The sequence below is a fragment of the Gopherus flavomarginatus genome, chromosome 7, assembly GCF_025201925.1.
Source record: "Gopherus flavomarginatus isolate rGopFla2 chromosome 7, rGopFla2.mat.asm, whole genome shotgun sequence".
NCBI classification, from domain to species: domain Eukaryota; kingdom Metazoa; phylum Chordata; order Testudines; family Testudinidae; genus Gopherus; species Gopherus flavomarginatus.
Window position 1 is genome coordinate 98,984,384 of NC_066623.1, and position 18,734 is coordinate 99,003,117.

Here is an 18,734-nt window from a genome sequence, read left to right on the forward strand (position 1 = left end):
GGGTTAAGAACTGATCCTGCTAAAGTCCATTTTAAGGTTGGGGTTCATTCTGGTAAGCTTATTAGCATGTGTGTATGTCCTTTTATTGTTTTGAAATATGTTTTCTCTGTAGTGTTTTTTACTTTATGAATAAAGCAGGCTTGCATAGGAAGTCTTTGTGACAATTTATATCTGTAGCAATTACACTTATCTGTCCTGAAAGAGAAGCAAGCAGGGACATTTGGGCAAACTGTCTGGGCTGGGCAGGGAACTGGAAATACCCCAGTCAGAAGGGAGTGAGATGTGTCTCCACCCAACAATAGCTGGGGAGCTGGAAGCCTGAGAATGGGTACACTTGCTGGGTCAGTAAGGGGAAACCCAGGTGCAGTTGCCATGACCTCTGACACACGGCTTGCCAGAATTTGGCTAAAGTGGGTATGAATTCTTCTCCCTCTTCCTACTGAAAACAATTATTTTTGGCTATTGCTGAAGCTAGTGGAAAGATAAAAAAGGAAGATTGCACTATTTGCGTACAAGGTTTCTAGAGAAGTTATGTTGCTACTGCCAAGATACAACAACAATTATAGACTTGGTATTTTAAAAATGGCATGTTCCAAATTTTCCCTCAAGCTATCACTTGGAAAACAGAAACAAAGTCATTATAGGAGTGTTGTCACTGGATGTTTCCAACCTTGAGGGAAGAAAGGAATAACTGATATTGCCTATTTTTTAAAATCCCTCAAGTTTTTTGTGGCTATTTTCCTAGCAATGGGAGAACACTATCCTCTGACATTTTAGTCTATTGACATTGGTTTTGAGCATAGCTTAGCTTCTGGAACCTTTCCATTGTAGTTTTTGCATCTCGTATTTTAAACAACAATAAAACAGAGCATAATAAATACAATGTTTCTTGTAAGGATAATGCACCATAACAACATTTCATGATAGATCCGTCTCCCTTGGTAAACTGCTTATTTAATTTTGTTCTAAGATACTGGTAATTTTCTATGGCCCTTATTCTGTAATCACTCCTGGACTTAGAGACAGATTCTCCATTGTACTTCACCTTATGTGACTTTTTACACCAGTGAAAAGTGAGTGTAAAATGCAGCCATTCTGACTAGACAGCGTTTTGCACTGGTGTAATGACTACACCAAGTGAGGGGCAACACAAAATTGGGCCCATAGCGTTTGCTACCCTAAGAAGACTAATGACACCAAGTACAACACTTAGTAGTGTTTGCAGCATTGGGCCTTATATGTAGATCTGCCCATTCATAACTGCATATCTCTATTCAGTCACTGAGTAACATAAGTCTTCCTTTGGGACCCAATACTGCACCACAAAGACAACGGAAGCAGGATCAAGCCCTTTTATAACTAGCATCTTTCAACTGAGGATCTAATGGCATGTTACAAATTAAGACTCACAATATCACTTTGAGATAAATAAATTTGCTTTAATTATCTGTAAAAAGAGTATAAAAGTACAGAGAAGTAAAATTTCCTTGAGCAAGGTCATCACAGCTATTGGGAGAAAAAAAGTTCTGCAGATCCTATCAAAAATATTTTCTCTAGTTCCACATACAGCCTCTGAATCATTCATTATTAAGAAACAATTATACAAAATAATAGAACAACCCCAAAAAGAAACCAGAGAAACAAATCCAACTGAAACAATAACTTCAAACTGTAGGAAGAAAAATATTCTTAACAAAATTTTGGCCACTCAGCTTTATTTTTATAAGCTAATATGGGTAAATACTGATAATTCTGAATCTTATGATACTGGTAGCATCTGGAAACTATTGTAAACTCAAAGTACTTTATTATTATACATCTGTGATGCAAGCATGTTGACACTGCCATGTGAATGACCTCAAACTTGACCCTTAGTGACAATTATTTCAGCCTCAATCTTTGGTAGCATATACATTATCTTCATTCCAGCCTGCCAATCATGCCAAATTCTGCTAACTTATAGTTTGTAATGTAGACCACTTTTTAGTGGTAACTGAGACTATGCTCAATTCACTTTTTTTTTTAGCCCTTGAAAAGAAGCTGATGATAAACTGTATGTTTTAGCAAAAGAACAGAAGTACTTGTGGCACCTTAGAGACTAACAAATTTATTTGAGCATAAGCTTTCGTGGGCTACAGCCCACTTCATCGGATGCATAGAATGGAACATATAGTGAGGAGATAAATATACACATACAGAGAACATGACAAGCTGGGAGTTGTCCTACCTACTCTAAGAGGCTAATTAATTAAGAGAAAAAACTTTTGTTTTCTGTGACTACAAAAGTTTTTTCTCTTAATTAATTAGCCTCTTAGAGTTGGTAGGACAACTCCCACCTTTCCATATTCTTTGTATGTATATATATCTCCTCACTATATGTTCCATTCTATGCATCCGATGAAGTGGGCTGTAGACCACGAAAGCTTATGCTCAAATAAATTTGTTAGTCTCGAAGGTGCCACAAGTACTCCTGTTCTTTTTGCGGATACAAACTAACACGGCTGCTACTCTGAAACCTGTATGTCACATGCATCTGACGAAGTGGGTATTCAACCATGAAAGCTCATGCTCCAATACGTCCGTTAGTCTATAAGGTGCCACAGGACTCTTTGCTGCTGTATGTTTTAGAATTCTTATAGAGTCTTTTTTCCATTTAAACAGAATTCCTCAACCTACACTCTACCAAAAACTCTAAGCTCAGATACGCAAAGCTCAATAGGTATCTGGAATTGCAATCTCTAATGGGAACTAGGTATCCAAGTCCCTTCCTCTAACCTACCGTCTTTACTGCAGAGTTCTACTCATATGAAAGACTAACATGCTAGAGTTCTTCTTATTTTTTAAATCATTTCAACAGGAATTAGGAGAGATAGTTAGTTATTTGGTTTTTACCTGTAGAAAGAAAAAGATCTGATCTCAATGAGACCCCTGAATAGAGTCTGTTCAACGTTTTACACTGCCCTTTACCAAACAAACCCTGCCCCTTAGAAATGTGATGGGGAAGAGTCACCTAACCTGCAAAGAACAAATGGGAGAGAGAGAGAGAGAGGTGAAAAACAACTGGAGATCAATGGTGAAGGGGTTGAGATTGAGTGGAAGATGGAGTTCCATAAACCTATAAAAGAAATTAGGGTCAACATTTTAAAATTATACTAAGATTAGTGTTAACATAAATCAGTGCTAAAGGAAGAATGTGCAAGATAGCCTCTTATATCATTACTGAGGAGAATATTCCTCCCCAGGTGAACTATTGTTACAGTATGCACGTAACTTCTATTTACCCTAAAATCTTTATGCCGCAAAATGAGATTTGTCCTTGAAATTTGACACAGCTGATGAAATTAAACAAAAGCCTTTGGTTAACTCACTTTAGTCTCTAAACTTAATAGCTTACACAAATGTTTGAAAAACAAACAATCAGCATTTCAGGCGAGATTCAAGGGTTAAACTAATGAAATAGTAGGACTGGGTTTTAGGAGCTTTAAAGGTACACAGTAAATTGTTTAAAGAGCAGCCAAATGTGTTGTATCTTTTCAAAAAGATACAGTAAATTATCATTGTCAAGGTTTTTTCCCCACTTTGAACTTTAGAGTTCAAGAAGTGGGGACCTGCATGATCACTTTTAAGCTTAATTACTAGCTTAAATCTGGTACGCTGCCACCAGCGAGAAGTCTGTGTCTGGCACACTTTCTGTTCTCCCAAAACCTTCCCTGGGGAACTCAAGACCCAAACCCCTTGGGACTTAAAACAAGGAGAAATTAACCATCCCCCTCCTTTCCCCCCCAAACTCTCCCCTCCCTGGGTTGCCTTGAGAGGCTTACACCAATCCAAACTCCTTGGATCTTAAAACAAGGAGGAATTAACCATTCCCCCTCCTTTCCCCCCCACCAATCCCTGGTGAGTTTAGACTCAATCCCTTGGATTCTAACACAAGGAAAAATTAATCAGGTTCTTAAAAGAAAGCTTTTAATTAAAGAAAGAAAAGGTAAAAATTATCTCTGTAAAATCAGGATGGAAAATGCTTTACAGGGTACTCAGATTCATATAGACTAGAGGGACCACCCCGCCCCCCCAGCCTGAGATTCAAAGTTACAGCAAACAGAGGTAAAAATCCTTCCAGCAAAAAGACACATTTACAAGTTAAGAAAACAAACATAAGACTAATCCGCCTTGCCTGGCTACTACTTACTATTTTGAAACATGAAAGACTGATTCAGAAAAATTGGAAAAGCCTGGGTGTACATCTGGTCCCTCTAAGCCCCAAGAGCGAACAACGAACCAAACAAACAGCACAAACAAAAACTTCCCTCCACCGAGATTTGAAAGTATCTTGTCCCCCTATTGGTCCTCTGGTCAGGTGTCAGCCAGGTTCACTGAGCTTCTTAACCCTTTACAGGTAAAAGAGACGTTAACCCTTAACTATCTGTTTATGACAATCACATACAAAAATGCCTCTTAAAAAATAATTTCCTACCTCCCCTTTCTTACTTGGGCAGGGGTACCCAGACTGATCCGTAGACCATTGCTGGTCTGTGGGGAGTCACCTTACCACATATCTGATGGTTCTCCTTGTTTCCAGCTGTAACATCACTTTAAAAACAGCTACTACTTTCCTACCATTACTTTTTCATGTTAAGTAATTTAGGGAGTTATCACAAGGATGTGCTATAATCCAAAAATGCAGGGATTAAGTGGGTCTTGAGACAATTTTTCTCCATCTAGTCAACACTATGAAATAATTTGAGAGCCCTTGAGAATTCAAATACTGGCTTGTTATGCTTAAACAGAGCATGAGGTGGTGCTATACTCTCTTTAACTTATCAACAATATCACATTGCAAAAACGTGAATTATAAACACTTAAAGAATAACTTCCTGGCTTGATTTTCAGCCTACATATAGCGTATTTTATTCCAATTCGTAATGGAGAATGTGAAATGGAAAAGCACAAAATATATGGTTAACATACACTTACGTTTACTTTAATCAGTGAGAAAACATCAGAAAAATGTTTATTGCTTTCAATACCCATCACTGTAGAATACTTAATTTTATGTAAGTCTTACATATTGGCATTCCAATTCTAAAGCATTATGGGGATTATAGGAAATGTCTAGTTACCTACACATAAATGCAAATAAAAGGCATCTTTAGTGCAAGGGACTATTCATACACTTCAAGCAAAACAGAATCCTACTAGTTCCACTGCAAGAGGCCCCTCCACATGGAGGGAGCAGGATTTATCACTTCAGGAATAGGTCACGGCAGTATCTTGGCACATACTTCACTAAGAATTGAGTTGGTTGTGCTTATTTTTTGTTTTTCTCCATTACATTTCAATGCAGGACACGAACTGCATAAAAAATGGTATATAACTATGTTGCTTTGGGGCAGAAGGCTCCTCTCAGATCTCTTTTTCAGTATTCTGCTATGTGTCCAGGTCTCCCATTGATGTCAGTGGAGAGCTTCTCATGTACACAGAGAGCAGAATGTTGAAGGTGAGCGTTCTTGGCAGGAGAAGCTTGTTCTCAGTGATACACTTGCCAGATGCACCAGTACAATATGAAAAGAGGAGACAATGCTTTCATTTTTTTTTAAAAAAAAAGGCTTTTTATTTAGTTTTGCTTTAAATCTGCATGGAGAACTAACTAAATAATAATGGTTCATAGAAATAAAGAAATGTTTTACATTGTTGTTGTTACAGTTTGTTGTAAGGTGTGTCTACACTGCAGTAGGGAGGCATGATTCCCACCACAGGTAGACAAACTTGTGCTAGCTCAGCTGGTGCTAGCGCACTAAAAATAGCAACGCAGATGTTGTGGCATTGCTCGTGGCTTGGGCTAGTCACCGAAATATAAGGCTGCCCAGCCCCCTGGGGTTTGAGCTTGGGCGGCTAGCCTGAACCATTGTCAGTGCCGCAAAGTCCACACTGCTATTTATAGTGCACTAGCTCAAGTCTGTCTACCCGCACTAGGAATCACACCTCCCAGAGGCAGTGTACACATATAGATAGAGTCCAACAGGTTGCTTATCACCATCTATACACCTTCCACTAATATGTTCATAACCACCTATAATACTATTCATGTCTGGAACATGCGTGTGACAGATTATTAACGTACCCTTTACATACTATTTAGAAATGGAACCTTAATGTGACCAGCTTCACAACACCCCTGAGAATTAGGGAAGCATTTTTATCCTTGTTTTACAGATGAGAAGCTAAGCCATGGATAGTTGAAGTGAGTTGCCCAAGGTCACACAGGTAGTCTTTGGAAGAGCTGGGAACAGAACACAGTTCTCCTGACTCCAGACTTGTGCCTGAATTGACCCAAGTGACCATCCTCAGCCCTCATAAGACTTAACCATATTTAATTTTTTGCAAACTGTTTTTACCTGGCTATACTTGATGCCTGATTCTTGTTATTCTTTCCTGAGTGTGTGCCACATAGAATATGATCTATGCAGACTGCAGGGAGGGGAAGCTTATCTATACAGTTTGCTTTTGAAAAAAGAGGCCCCTTTTTAATTTTTCTGTGGACACAGACGATAAATAGCTGGGAGTCTGTGGTGTTCCTTAAAATAATTTGTTAGATCCTTAAAATACTGGACATGCCTTTTTTTGAATTTGTCACACAGCTCCACTAAATAAAGAATAGTTGGAAGGGTTATATTGTGCAGATGGTACAATATGCTACATTTGTCCACAGCAATTTTAATGTATAAAGGTTCAAAGTGTTCTGAATTACACTATGTTCAGCTATCAGACCAGTAACACCAGTGTTGGTCCAGGTCCACCAAAACAACTCTTTCTAATTGTCCCAGAAAACAGATGAACCATGGAGAAAAATAAACGTGAATATAAAAAGAATGAGAACAATGTATGCTCCTAGGTCCTGATCCAAAGCCCAAGAAATCATTGGGTGTCTGTCCATTCATTTCAGTGGGCTTTGGCTAGGGCCTTTAGGTAGTATGGATGCAACAAATTAGCAGTACCAGTTACATCTGTTTATTTTTATTGACCAATATTTGGTTTAATATCTGATGAAAGATATGCTGCTAATCACTAATGGTCACTTTCTGAAACTGCTTTTCATTAAAACTTTATTTGCTTGTGAAAATAAAGAGGAGTCCAATATTGGAAACCTATATGATTTTGCACACTACAGATCATGTTTGAACATGCTGGAACTGCGGTTAAATTGCATGGGAGTGCAGGTACCTAAACAGATTGAAAAAAAATTCCTCTGAGATCATGTTTTTAAATTTTAATATAGAACAAATGTCACTATCCAGCAATGTTAAAGATATAAAGGACTTCGGAGTTCAATAACAAATACATAGTTGTTATTTGAAACAAAATGTACCTCATGAGAACAATCAGTTCAGTTTTCTAGCAGTAGTTAAACTATGTGGTCATAACCATTTTTTCCCTTTTACACAGAGGTCTCAAGGTGCACATTTTTAATGTATCCTAGCAATTTCCAGTTAATGTTTTATATTTCTGTAGCTATTATTTTCTGTTGAAAGAAAACTAGTAAAGGTTGAGTCAAGAAAGGGAAAACAAAGGAAAAAGATCAATATTAACACTCTACAAATATTGACTTAACAAAGTGACTTTGTTGTCTTTCTCCCACATGAATTTATATTGAATGAGTGATTTATTTAAACAAAAATACTTATAGAACATATTAGTCTAAATATAAAATCAATATTTGCAGGCTACAGGATATATTTACAAATTAATATTCATTGAACTGAATATGTTTGGAGATCTGTTATTTATTTCCAATTACCATTCTTATAAAGGTTTATGATACAAATCTTTCAGACTACTTAAGCATTTAAAGTTCTCACCAATCTAATAAATTATTCAATTTTATATTTCTCAAAAAGTCATTATATGTTTTATCCAACAGTGGTTTCATTTATAAAAATACACTTTGTTTTATTAAACCTTCACACCTGAAAAATTATTTTCAGTAACTAGATGTCAACAAAACCAACAATATATAAAAATATTAATAATATTTTGCATCATGAAATCTCTCTGTAGTGAACAGCTGTCCTTGACAAACTACTAACATAAGAGAAAAAAATCAGAGGAAAACTGCTTCTATTTAACATGCAACAATGTGTGTGCTTAAACAAAAACAGCATAATTTAAACAGAACTAACATACACAGTACCTTTACTGTGTTTGGCTCAATTAGCTCTGAATTTGTGTTACTGCTGGTGCCCATGCCGATAGTGGAAGAAACGGAGGCCTTGCAACTTTGGGCTGATGAAGGCCTTGAAGAAGCTCTCTTGTCACCTATAACATAGATATTAACTTATTTACACTGGCGGTTTTCCATTGTTTCAGTATTTGTATTTGTATATCTTTGCATTCAAAGTCACACACAAAAAAACTAAAACTTCATTAAAATAAACTGAATTCTCTTATCATTATTTAATCACTTGACCATGGGCTAGTACTACTACCACCATCTCCCTCCTTGTACATGTCAAGCAAGTATTCTTTACATTCCTTCTAGACCAAACAATCCCAGTCTTTTCACTTCCTCTTGTTGGATTTCTTTGCATTTTTTCAATTTCAGCATGATTTTTCCTTGAATTGAAACCAAAAGTGACCGATATGCTCTATGTACAAATGCAGGAATTTCATATACTGTCATTATATTCCTGTAATCTTGGCCCTTCTTCAGTAAGGTATTGAAGTCAATAATACTACTCACATGTTTAAATACCTTGCTTTAAAAATGCAAGCTAATATCTTTCCTGTTGATAAATGTTTTAGGCTTCATTTCTTATCAGGATATGAGATAAATAGCCTGAAATACTGCAACATCTGTACACTCATTTTCTCTCTTCCCTCTGGGCTATGTCACACAAGAATCAAGTGATTTTAGTCCTAAGAAAAATTTGATGGTCTTAGATAAGAGATGCACCCAAAGTCCATTTGAGCAAGGGGCTCAGAAATCCGAGTGGCGCTTTTCTGTGGTTGTCAAAGTCAAAATGATTATTAGTTAAGTCTGTGCTAGTATGAGAAAAGTGAAAAAAAAAGTTACTCAACCTGCTGATTCACTTGGGAGAATGGGCCCTGAGTCCTGGAATGGAGCTTCCCTGCATGAAAAGTAAATACCTCTCTTTGGTGCTGGCTTGTGATCAGTTTTCCTTGTGGTCCTTGACGATGGTTTTGATGTTGGTGATGTTGCTCTTTCAGAGGAGGTTTCAACTTGACTTCCAAATTGCTGACGCCTCAGTCTACTGTCAACTTCTAGTTTCTCTAGTGCAGTCTTACGACATTGCTCATCGGTTGTCATATATAATTTACAAAACTTTGCACAATAAAAAAGTGAAACGTTCTTTAATACAGTTTTAGGGGAAAACACACACATTAGTAAGCACAGGATAAATCAATAGATGAAATCTAGTTTCTCTTGAAGCACAATGCTCATTTTATTTTCATGAATCAGAATGACCACTCTTAAGTGACATAGTAAAAATGGAGCCATGATTCAGTAGAGAGGTCGCACTATAAAGTGAAATTGAAATATGAATTTCACCCCAACAGATGATTTATATTATCTGCTAGACATTTGTGGACTCGTTTTTATGTCTAATTTTTAGTGGAGGGTTGTTTTTCTGTGAAACTGTGTTTATGGTGCAAGTCTTTTATGGACTGTTGACTGTTTAAAATTTAGTCATTGCTTAGAGGTTCAGTTTGAAATAACATAAAACTGAAGAGATATTCTACTTTGAAAAATAGATGCTGAGTACACTCAATAACCTCTCCCACAAAAGAAATTGCACATTAGACAAGGAAGTATTTATAATATAGATTAAAAAGGCATTACAGTGCTAATCCATGCTGAATATCCAGGTTTGCTCTCATTTGCCACCTTTGACTGCTACTGCTGCCAGTCCCACCCCTGGAACCAGGTTGTATTCTTGAACATAGCTAGGTTCACAAGTACAAAGTGACCTTTATTTGAGGATATTACCGAAGGAAGTGCATTGTGCGCCAGGGAAATGGTGCTCCCATATTATCTGTACAGCTCCTCGCACAATGGGGTCTTGGTCTATGACAAGATTTCCCAAGCACTATGGCAATACTAATAATAAATAAATAAAATAAATAATAATATGAAGCACTTTGGGAACCATATCACCTGCACCAGCCCTCCCTTCAGCACTTGGTAATCTGCAAACCTCAAAATATCAGCACTAAGACCTATTAGTGTGGCTTAGGAAGTAGCTATCGAATTTGATTAATCCAACATCATATACAAAAGTACTGTCACCTTGTTTACCATACCTTGTTGTAATCAAGCTTGCCATTGCTGTTTACATCAGCCAATTTAGTGATGGCATTCACTTCCTCTGCAGTCATCTTCTCACCTCTCTGTGATAAACAGTTTAAATGTCAGTTCCTACTAAAGAACATTGTTCAACGACATCACTGGTTTGAAGATTACACAAAGGAAATAAGTAGACTTTAACATTCTTTCCAGAAATCTTATCTGCAGCACATTTACATTGGTCTGAGTTTGAATCCCCAAAATAGCGATCAGCATTGTAAATGATATTTAAATGTATTTGAAACACTACTAAATACTTGGAAGATGAATAGCTAAGCTCATGCAATTTCAAGGTCCCATTCCACAAGCCCTCCATGTGTGGAACTAATGTTGACTTTAGTAGGTGTACCAGGCACTGAGGATTTGTAGCATAGCAACTCCCAGTCAATTAAATTAATATTTATATGCAACCCATGCCAGCTGAGTGTGGTGCTGTTCCCCTGCAGTGGCAACCAGGGCCCACTCCAGCTTTTTTGCCGCCCCAAGCAGTGAAGTGGGGGAAAAAAAAAAAGATAAAGCTGCAATTGGCGGCATTTTGGCGGCACCTCTGCCGCTCTGCTTCATTTGTCAGCGGCAGGCCCTTCGTTCTGAGAGGGACTGAGGGACCCGCTGCTGAATTGCCACCAAAGAACTGGACACGCTGCCCCTCTCCATTGGGTGCCCCAAGCACCTGCTTCCTTGGCTGGTGCCTGGAGCCGGCCCTAGTGGCAACTAAACCACTTAGAGATTAATGAGTCTACCAACAGAGAGGTGGCTTTTAGCTCATGCAGTAGAGGCTCATGCATTGAGGTCCTAGGTTCAATCCCAGTGTTACATATAACCTAATTAACATATTACAACCAAGAGCTAATTTAATAGTATTTTACATTTTAGTCACTTATTTAGGCTGTTATATTAAGCCCATGCTGAGTTCTCTTACACTGGTTCCTTATAAAATGGTGGATTTACTTTAAATGAGACCTACTGATTTTATAGCCCTTCATGGTGTTGGCTATAGCTACATTCAAGATTTGCTCCTTTCACCTTGTACTACACAAAGATCATTTCTCTGTTGTTGGTACTATCGATATTTGTGCTCATACAGCACCTAATTGTTAAGGGTCCTACCATCTGTCTGTGTGGACCTTGCTGCTGCGCATTAAATGCTTCATAGTGCACACATCGAAGTATACTATGGAACTTTTATTGAGCAGCAGCATGGTTCACACGGCCTGGCCACTTGGTGTGTAACAAGCTACTACACTGTAAATTCACACACCACCTTGCTATGCACTATGCTTCTAGCTCTATCATAGCTTACATTGTGCAACTTGATGAGGTAAGGGCCTGAGCTCAGGGGTATGGCTGCAGTGATGTGGTATTTTTGTTATGGCTGTAATGGGATCATGGACCCTATAATTATCATGTTTTGGGGAGAGGGGTAGTTATTTCTGAGCATGCATGAATGAGACAAAATCTGTGAAGGGAGGATAATAACTGAACAAACTTTACTAAGTTAATGACACTGTCCCGTAAGGCTGCAAAAGGCCCTTTCAAAAGCAGGGGATTTGCATAGAAGTTGCTGGAACAAAACAGGCACTGAACTTAGCAAGGGCTATGTGCTTCCAATTTAGCTGCACCAGTGCGGAACAGATAGGTAGTGTTTCCTTAAAAAAAAGTAATTTAATTATTTTTCTGTTGACCTTTGTACATTATGGGCTGGAACTGAGAGGTGCAGTTGGGTGACCACACAACTTCAGGACTGTAAGGGGGAAAAAATAAGAAAGAAGGAGAGAAAGACAGCCATGGGAGTATGACACTTAAAAAGAAATCATTAAAATAACTCAGATATAGATTGTTTCCCCCTAACAAAATCATTTTTGAATATTCAGGACTGTTTCTGTGATTTTTAAAATTTTAAAAGATTGGTTCTTCTGCTATACCAATTTTCTGCAAATTATAGCTCTATATCAAAATTTGTAATTTACCTCCCACGATACTTACCATTGTCAGAATTTTATGAAGTTCAGTGTGCAAAATATATCCATCATTATTTGTATCTACTTTTAAAAATGCTTTGAGCAGTTCTGTTTTTGTAGCTGGTTTTTCTTTTTTTAAGATATTACAAAAATCATCAAAATTCAGTGTGGTGGTCTGGGGAGTCCAGTACTGATTAACCGTCTTCTGAGATGGATTTCTTCCAGCCTGTTGAAGCACTGCACAGTAAAATATAATATCAACTCTTCATTTACACTGACAGACAAAATAGATATGATTTTTTCAAACTATCCTGTAATCAGTTCATAGGTTAAGACAGGTTTTTTTTAATCCAATCAATCAAAGGCAAAAGTAGGCATGAATGATAAACCTTTGCTTAACTGCAATAGCTGTGACATGGATGTTGACTCAATCCTGTGTTCCTGAAATAATGCTACACGGTGGACCATCCTGTGCACCTGCACTGGGAAGGAAGACGGTGCAAGGCTACCCATACCAGGGGTAGCAGCATGAAGGTCAGAGAAGCCAAAGCCTCTGATGGGGTACTACATTCCCACTGTACATGTTGGTGAGAATAGGCAGTGCCTTAGTTTCTTTCCCTCCCAATGCACTCAGTGGCATACTGGGGAAGTACACTGTGCCAGATACAGGCTGGGTCTAAGTGCTACTATAACTATGTGCTGCCTCATACACAGGGCTGTGGCAAAGCCACAATTTAGCCCTTAGGATCCAGTCAGCAGCTATCTCTTACTTGTGTACACAGAACCACTGAACTCAATGGGACTACTCACAAAAGTAAGACCTGCAAGATCAGACCCTCAATCAGGCAAAATATCCACTGACTTGAAAGGGAAATTCCTTCCTACTCCCCCCACAAGTAGTAACTGTGGGATTTGGCCCACTGTGTTTAATCCGCAGGCTTTAATATAACAACCTGTTATTTGTAAAGCCACATGTTCTGGGCCAGATCTATCTACTGACGTCAATGAGAGTCTTTCCGTTTAGTTTAATAGGAATTGGGTCAGGCTCTCAGTGTACAGCCTACCATAAATGAGCTGTAGAATTATTTCTCCACCAACCAAATAGTTCATATTATAAAACATGAATTTCAAATGTAAAAAGAAAAATAATTCCCAGTAAACTGTTAGATAGTAAAAAAATAAAATAAAATCAATAATAAAAAATAAAATAAATAAATAAATAAATAAATAATAAAGCTGATAAAATGTCTGCAACAAGTCCTACTGCTTCTGTATATGGCAGTTGCAGAAGTTGGATTTGCTAGTTCTAGCCAGCTTCTGAAAAATCTTCACTTACATTAGGCTTTCATCAGTTTATAATGTGAAGAAGGTATTATCTTAAATTCAAGCTAAACTCAAATATGCTGTCTAGTTAGTAAGATGTCATAACCCCCGACACACTTTAGAGAATTAGATGGTTTAGGAGAACTCTCTAGGTAAGTCAGTAGTTTGCTTTTTATCCAGGTCTGTAATGTAAGTCTTTACCAGCTCAGAGCTGTTCAGCAGCCTATCTGAAATGGGTTAGTGGTATCATTACAATTCTTAGTAGGTGGGCCATATAAAGAAAGAATCTCCAAAGAACCCCTTTTCATAATTAGCACCTTTATTGCTAATCTAAGGTGTGACCCCCAAGGACCACATGGGCACAGAATGGAGGCTCGTGAATATGGGATAGCTCGTGTCTTGATTCATGTACCTCTTGTACATTCATGTACACAGCAACTGTTTTGGCATTTCTGTTTCAAGGTCAGCTAAGGAAGGACAATCATTCTCAATGTGTGTTGTTATGTGCATAACCCAGTCTTGTGGGCTGTCAATCTAGCACCCTTCATGAACTGATTATTCACTTGTATTTAAATAAATGTGTTTTGATAAATATACAGCAAGATGCTGTTACCTGTATCATTTATCATTCCAGGGAGATCAGTGATTGCTACAAACATGTCTCCCAAGACCATATTTTTGAAAGTTTGTTTAGACCGCATCTTTTATTTATGTTTCTTTAACTGGATTCTGCTAAATACCTGAGTAATAAGATAGGACATTAGATTATAGTACATTCAGTGAGCAACTACGACTCCTCTAAGGTTTTGTCGGAGCAGGCTCTAAACTAATAGCATAGTTTGTGTTATTAACCAAACATCATGTAACCACAGATGCTTCAATATTGACACCACTGATTTGATTCTTTGCCAGGATTTACGCTAAGCTTTTACATAAGCCTATAATGACTCTTAACGCTTACAAGTTTAAAAGGGGAAAAACGTTCAGGCTCCCAGTCTTCTCAGAGCTGTGTGTGAACTAGTAACTGCCCTTTCTTAGCTGACCTTGAAATCAAAATGCCTAAACACTTGCTATGTGCCCAAGTAACATATGGATAGAGATGAAAGGCACAGCACATATATAAAAGAGATGACATTTGTTCACACCACTCTTATTTTAAAACCATCATTAGGATGTTATACAGGGGCTTCTATCTTAACCCTGACAGTCTGCAGAAGACTGAGTCATATGCTGAAAGAGTATGCTTGTTAGAGAATGGTATTTCAAGTACTGGTATTTGGAGAGAAGCTGTCAGTCTGAAACCATCAGATTTACATGCTAACTGGCTTCCTGGTAAAAAGCTCACATGATGTAGGTTTGGACGAAGATTAAAGAGAATGAAAGTCTGGAGATAATGAATTTTATGCTAAGGAAAAGAGGAGTACAGTGCCCCTAAATATTATGACTGACCATAGTGTGTCAGAATGCTTTACTATTTACTTTTTGTTTGTTCTGTGATTACATAACCTCTATGGTTTTCTACAAAGAGGCTATTCCCTGACACCATAATCTACTATTAATAAACCCTTAGCAAGCAACACAGCAGCATTGCCAATTCCAAGTGTTCAAAAATCATATTAGCTTCAAAATCATGAGGATTTTTAAAAAAAAAAATAGATTTGGGTTCTTTTTATATGCCTCCTGGCTTTCAGCCTTTTTATGGCTCATGTTTTCAAGCTTTTCTCTGCGATCATGAGGCCTAAAAACTTTTATAAGAAAAAGAAAAGGAAGCTAAGTTTTTCTCTTAATCATAGGACTCCAGGTGCTGGGGCTTTAAGAAAAAACACCAAATACTGTGATACATGATAAACTTGCAAAAATTGGCAGCACTGAAGCTTAACTGATTTCTAGATGGAACTGTGAAAGCTATTCCAAATATTCATTTAACAGAATAACTAATTAAAACATTTTAAGTAAACCAATTCCCAGCCCCTAGCCCAACTTAGAAACCATTTTTTTCACTAACTTACTGTGTAAATTGGTTGTTTTCATAGTTCCACCCAATTAGCAGTGGAATTTTGAGTTATTTTTGTAGACTTTTTCTAAGCATCATAATTTTCAATCAAGTATTTATACTTACTACTACTAACTGCATTTACCAAACCAAAAAGATATATTGTTGAACTGTTGCAGATGTCACCTAATCACACAATGAAGTAGAATAATACTAGGGCTGTTAAGCGATTAAAAAAAATTAATCGCGATTAATCGCACTGTTAAACAATAATAGAATACTATTTATTTAAATATTTTTGGATGCTTTCTACATTTTCAAATATATTGATTTCAATTACAACACAGAATACAAAGTGTACAGTGCTCACTTTATATTTAATTTTTGATTATAAGTATTTGCACTGTCAAAACCCAAAAGAAATAGTATTTTTCAATTTACCTAATACAAGTACTGTAGTGCAATCTCTTTATCGTGAAAGTTGAACTTACAAATGTAGAATTATATAAAAAAGACCTGCGTTCAAAAATTAAACAATATAAAATTTTAGAGCCTGCAAGTCCCCTCAGTCCTACCTCTTGTTCAGCCAATCACTTTCAGACAAACAAGTTTGTTTACATTTGCAGGAGATAATGATGGCCGCTTTTTGTTTACGTCACCTGAAAGTGAGACCTGTAAAATGATAAACAAAAGAAACAGTATATGTCCCCTGGAATGGTGGTTGAAACATGAAAGGACATATGAATCTTTCGCACATCTGGCATGTAAATATCTTGCAAGGTTGGCTACAACAGTCGGCTGCAAATGCCTGTTCTCACTTTCTGGTGACACTGTAAATAAGAAGATGGCAGCATTATCTCCTGTAACTGTAAACAAACTTATTTGTCTTAGTGATTGTCTGAACAAGAAATAGGACTGAGTTGACTTGTAGGCTCTGAAGTTTTACATTGTTTTGTTTTTGAGTACAGTTATATAACAAAAAAATGCTATATTTATAAGTTGCACTTTCACAACAAAGATTGCACTACAGTACTTGCATGAGGTTAACTGAAAAATACTATTTCTTTTGTTTGTTATTTTTACAGTGCAAATATTTGTAATCAAAAATAGTATACACTTTGATTTCAATTACAACACAGAATAAAATATATATGAAAATGTAGAAAAACATCCAAAATATTTAATAAATTTCAATTGGTATTCCATTTTTTAACAGTTCAAATAAAGATGTGATTAATCGCGATTAATTTTTTTAATTGCATTTAATTTTTTTGAAGTAATCGCGTGAGTTAACAGCGATTAATCGACAGCCCAAAATAATACTGATAAAAGAATAAAACATCTGTCTTGAAATTTAGGAAATTGAGAAGTGCTTTAACTTAAGGTACATTTATATTTTTAAAAAATTAATGCACATAGTTCTTATGAAATGCTGAAGTCATCCATTTATGCACAAAACACATTCAGCATAGGCAGGGAAAGATATTCATATACCACATAGTCAGTGTTTCTCAACCTTGATCTGGGGGACCATGACTCGGTGTGAAAGGGGTGGTCCATCTCTCATCAACAACTTTTCTGATGAGACTGCAAACCACTGTGCCAATTAATGCCAGTTGCCATGGTGATTTTCTGTGCTAGGGACACTTGTCCACTAGAAACTGAACTGAGAATAACTCATTGTAATTTATCACTTGTTGGAGAGAGAAAAACACTTTATTGCAAAATGTCACCACCACAAAGCAGTATCCAGGCCCACCTCAAGTAGGCAATGACGCTACCATCAAATGTGCTGCTGATAAATAACTCACTTAGGCCCCCCAATAGCTGATAGGTGGTATTGACTTTTGCTCATTCAGAGTGGTGGTTTAGAGGTGAAAGGCTCTGTATATTGTTCTCACTTCAACAAACCATCCAATACCTGTAATATAGATTAAGAATTTGAGGAAAATGAAAAATATTGAGATAAAGTACTTTCTGTAAACTATTTGAAAAACTATGATATATTTTATAATAGGTATAAACTTTGGAAGTGTCTTTATAGATACAGCCACTGATGCTTGAAAACCCAAACCCCACCAAGAACTGCCTGAATCCTTAAAAGAAGCTATTGTGACCAAGCTCCATTACGCGCTGGGGTATTTCCACCAGTGAAATGCTGGCTGTTGGTTTGAAAATCAACTACTGTAATCTTCACACACAAAATTCAAGTAAAGAAAATTATCTCCTACTCATTACCTAAACAGAGTTGTTCTTTTGATTTAATATTTTCTAAGCTGCTTTTAAAAACAGCTAGGTAGGCTGCTCTGCAGTTCATATAAAAGGTCTCCTCTTCAGAATACTGCGATTTCTTTGCTTGAGAACTTTCTGAGAGTATGGTTTTCTCACAGGAAAGGGATGCATTACTTCCAGGACTGCTGGCCATTCTGCGAATAATACAAACATATTTAAAGTCTTTTGCTTTTGCTTTCATAGTGCATAAGTATGTCTCTGTTCTGTCCCCTCACACACAGATTCAATTAAACTCTCTTTGAATCTGTTTCTCTGCTGTAAAATGGGGATAATGCTTCTTAATTGCCTTTGTAATGTGCTTTGAGATCCATGAATTTAAACTATGTAAGTGCTAAGTATTACTCATTATTATTTATTTATCTACACTGAATGCAAACACGGTAGCAAATTTTCCAAGATATCATATGAGGTGATGCATCCTTAGCCAAAATTAGAATTAAGCCTCTAGGGATTGTCTACACTATACTTTTTTCCTAAAATGTCCTACTGTTGCTATCACTGGCTCAACTCATCTGCAAATAGCAACAGTGGGAGCACTTGTATGGACAAGCTACTAGTGTCCTCTGGTGTTTTAACCACTGTTGTCTAGGCTTGCTGTGGGCAGAGTTATTCAGAACAGTGGTAAAAAAAAACAACCCTGGCAGGCTAGCAGCCACCTCATCCATACTGGCACTCCCATTATTAGTGCTACTGGTTGAATGTAGTCGGTAGTAGTAATGATGGCATACTTTAGGGGAAAGATGCTGATGTGGACACATCCTAGTGGAAGTGGAAAGTGTGTGGAATGCGTTTTTTCACCACTCTG

At 37.2% G+C, this 18,734-nt stretch overlaps 1 protein-coding gene across 2 annotated transcripts in view; it reads right to left on the bottom strand.

Moving 5' to 3' along the window:
- EFCAB7 (EF-hand calcium binding domain 7) overlaps positions 1-18,062 on the bottom strand; it is a 44,023-nt gene extending 25,961 nt beyond the window's left edge. Inside the window, exons 1-5 of one of the 2 annotated variants that reach the window (XM_050962005.1) lie at positions 17,876-18,062; positions 12,347-12,558; positions 10,321-10,407; positions 9,076-9,340; positions 8,189-8,313 (exon numbers count right to left, since the gene is read on the bottom strand). In XM_050962005.1, the coding sequence (XP_050817962.1) occupies positions 8,189-8,313; positions 9,076-9,340; positions 10,321-10,407; positions 12,347-12,558; positions 17,876-18,062 (876 nt within the window). The remainder of the gene's footprint in view (positions 1-8,188; positions 8,314-9,075; positions 9,341-10,320; positions 10,408-12,346; positions 12,559-17,875) is intronic. The other variant, XM_050962006.1, reaches the window with a different exon arrangement.
- Between the last annotated feature and the right edge of the window lie 672 nt (positions 18,063-18,734).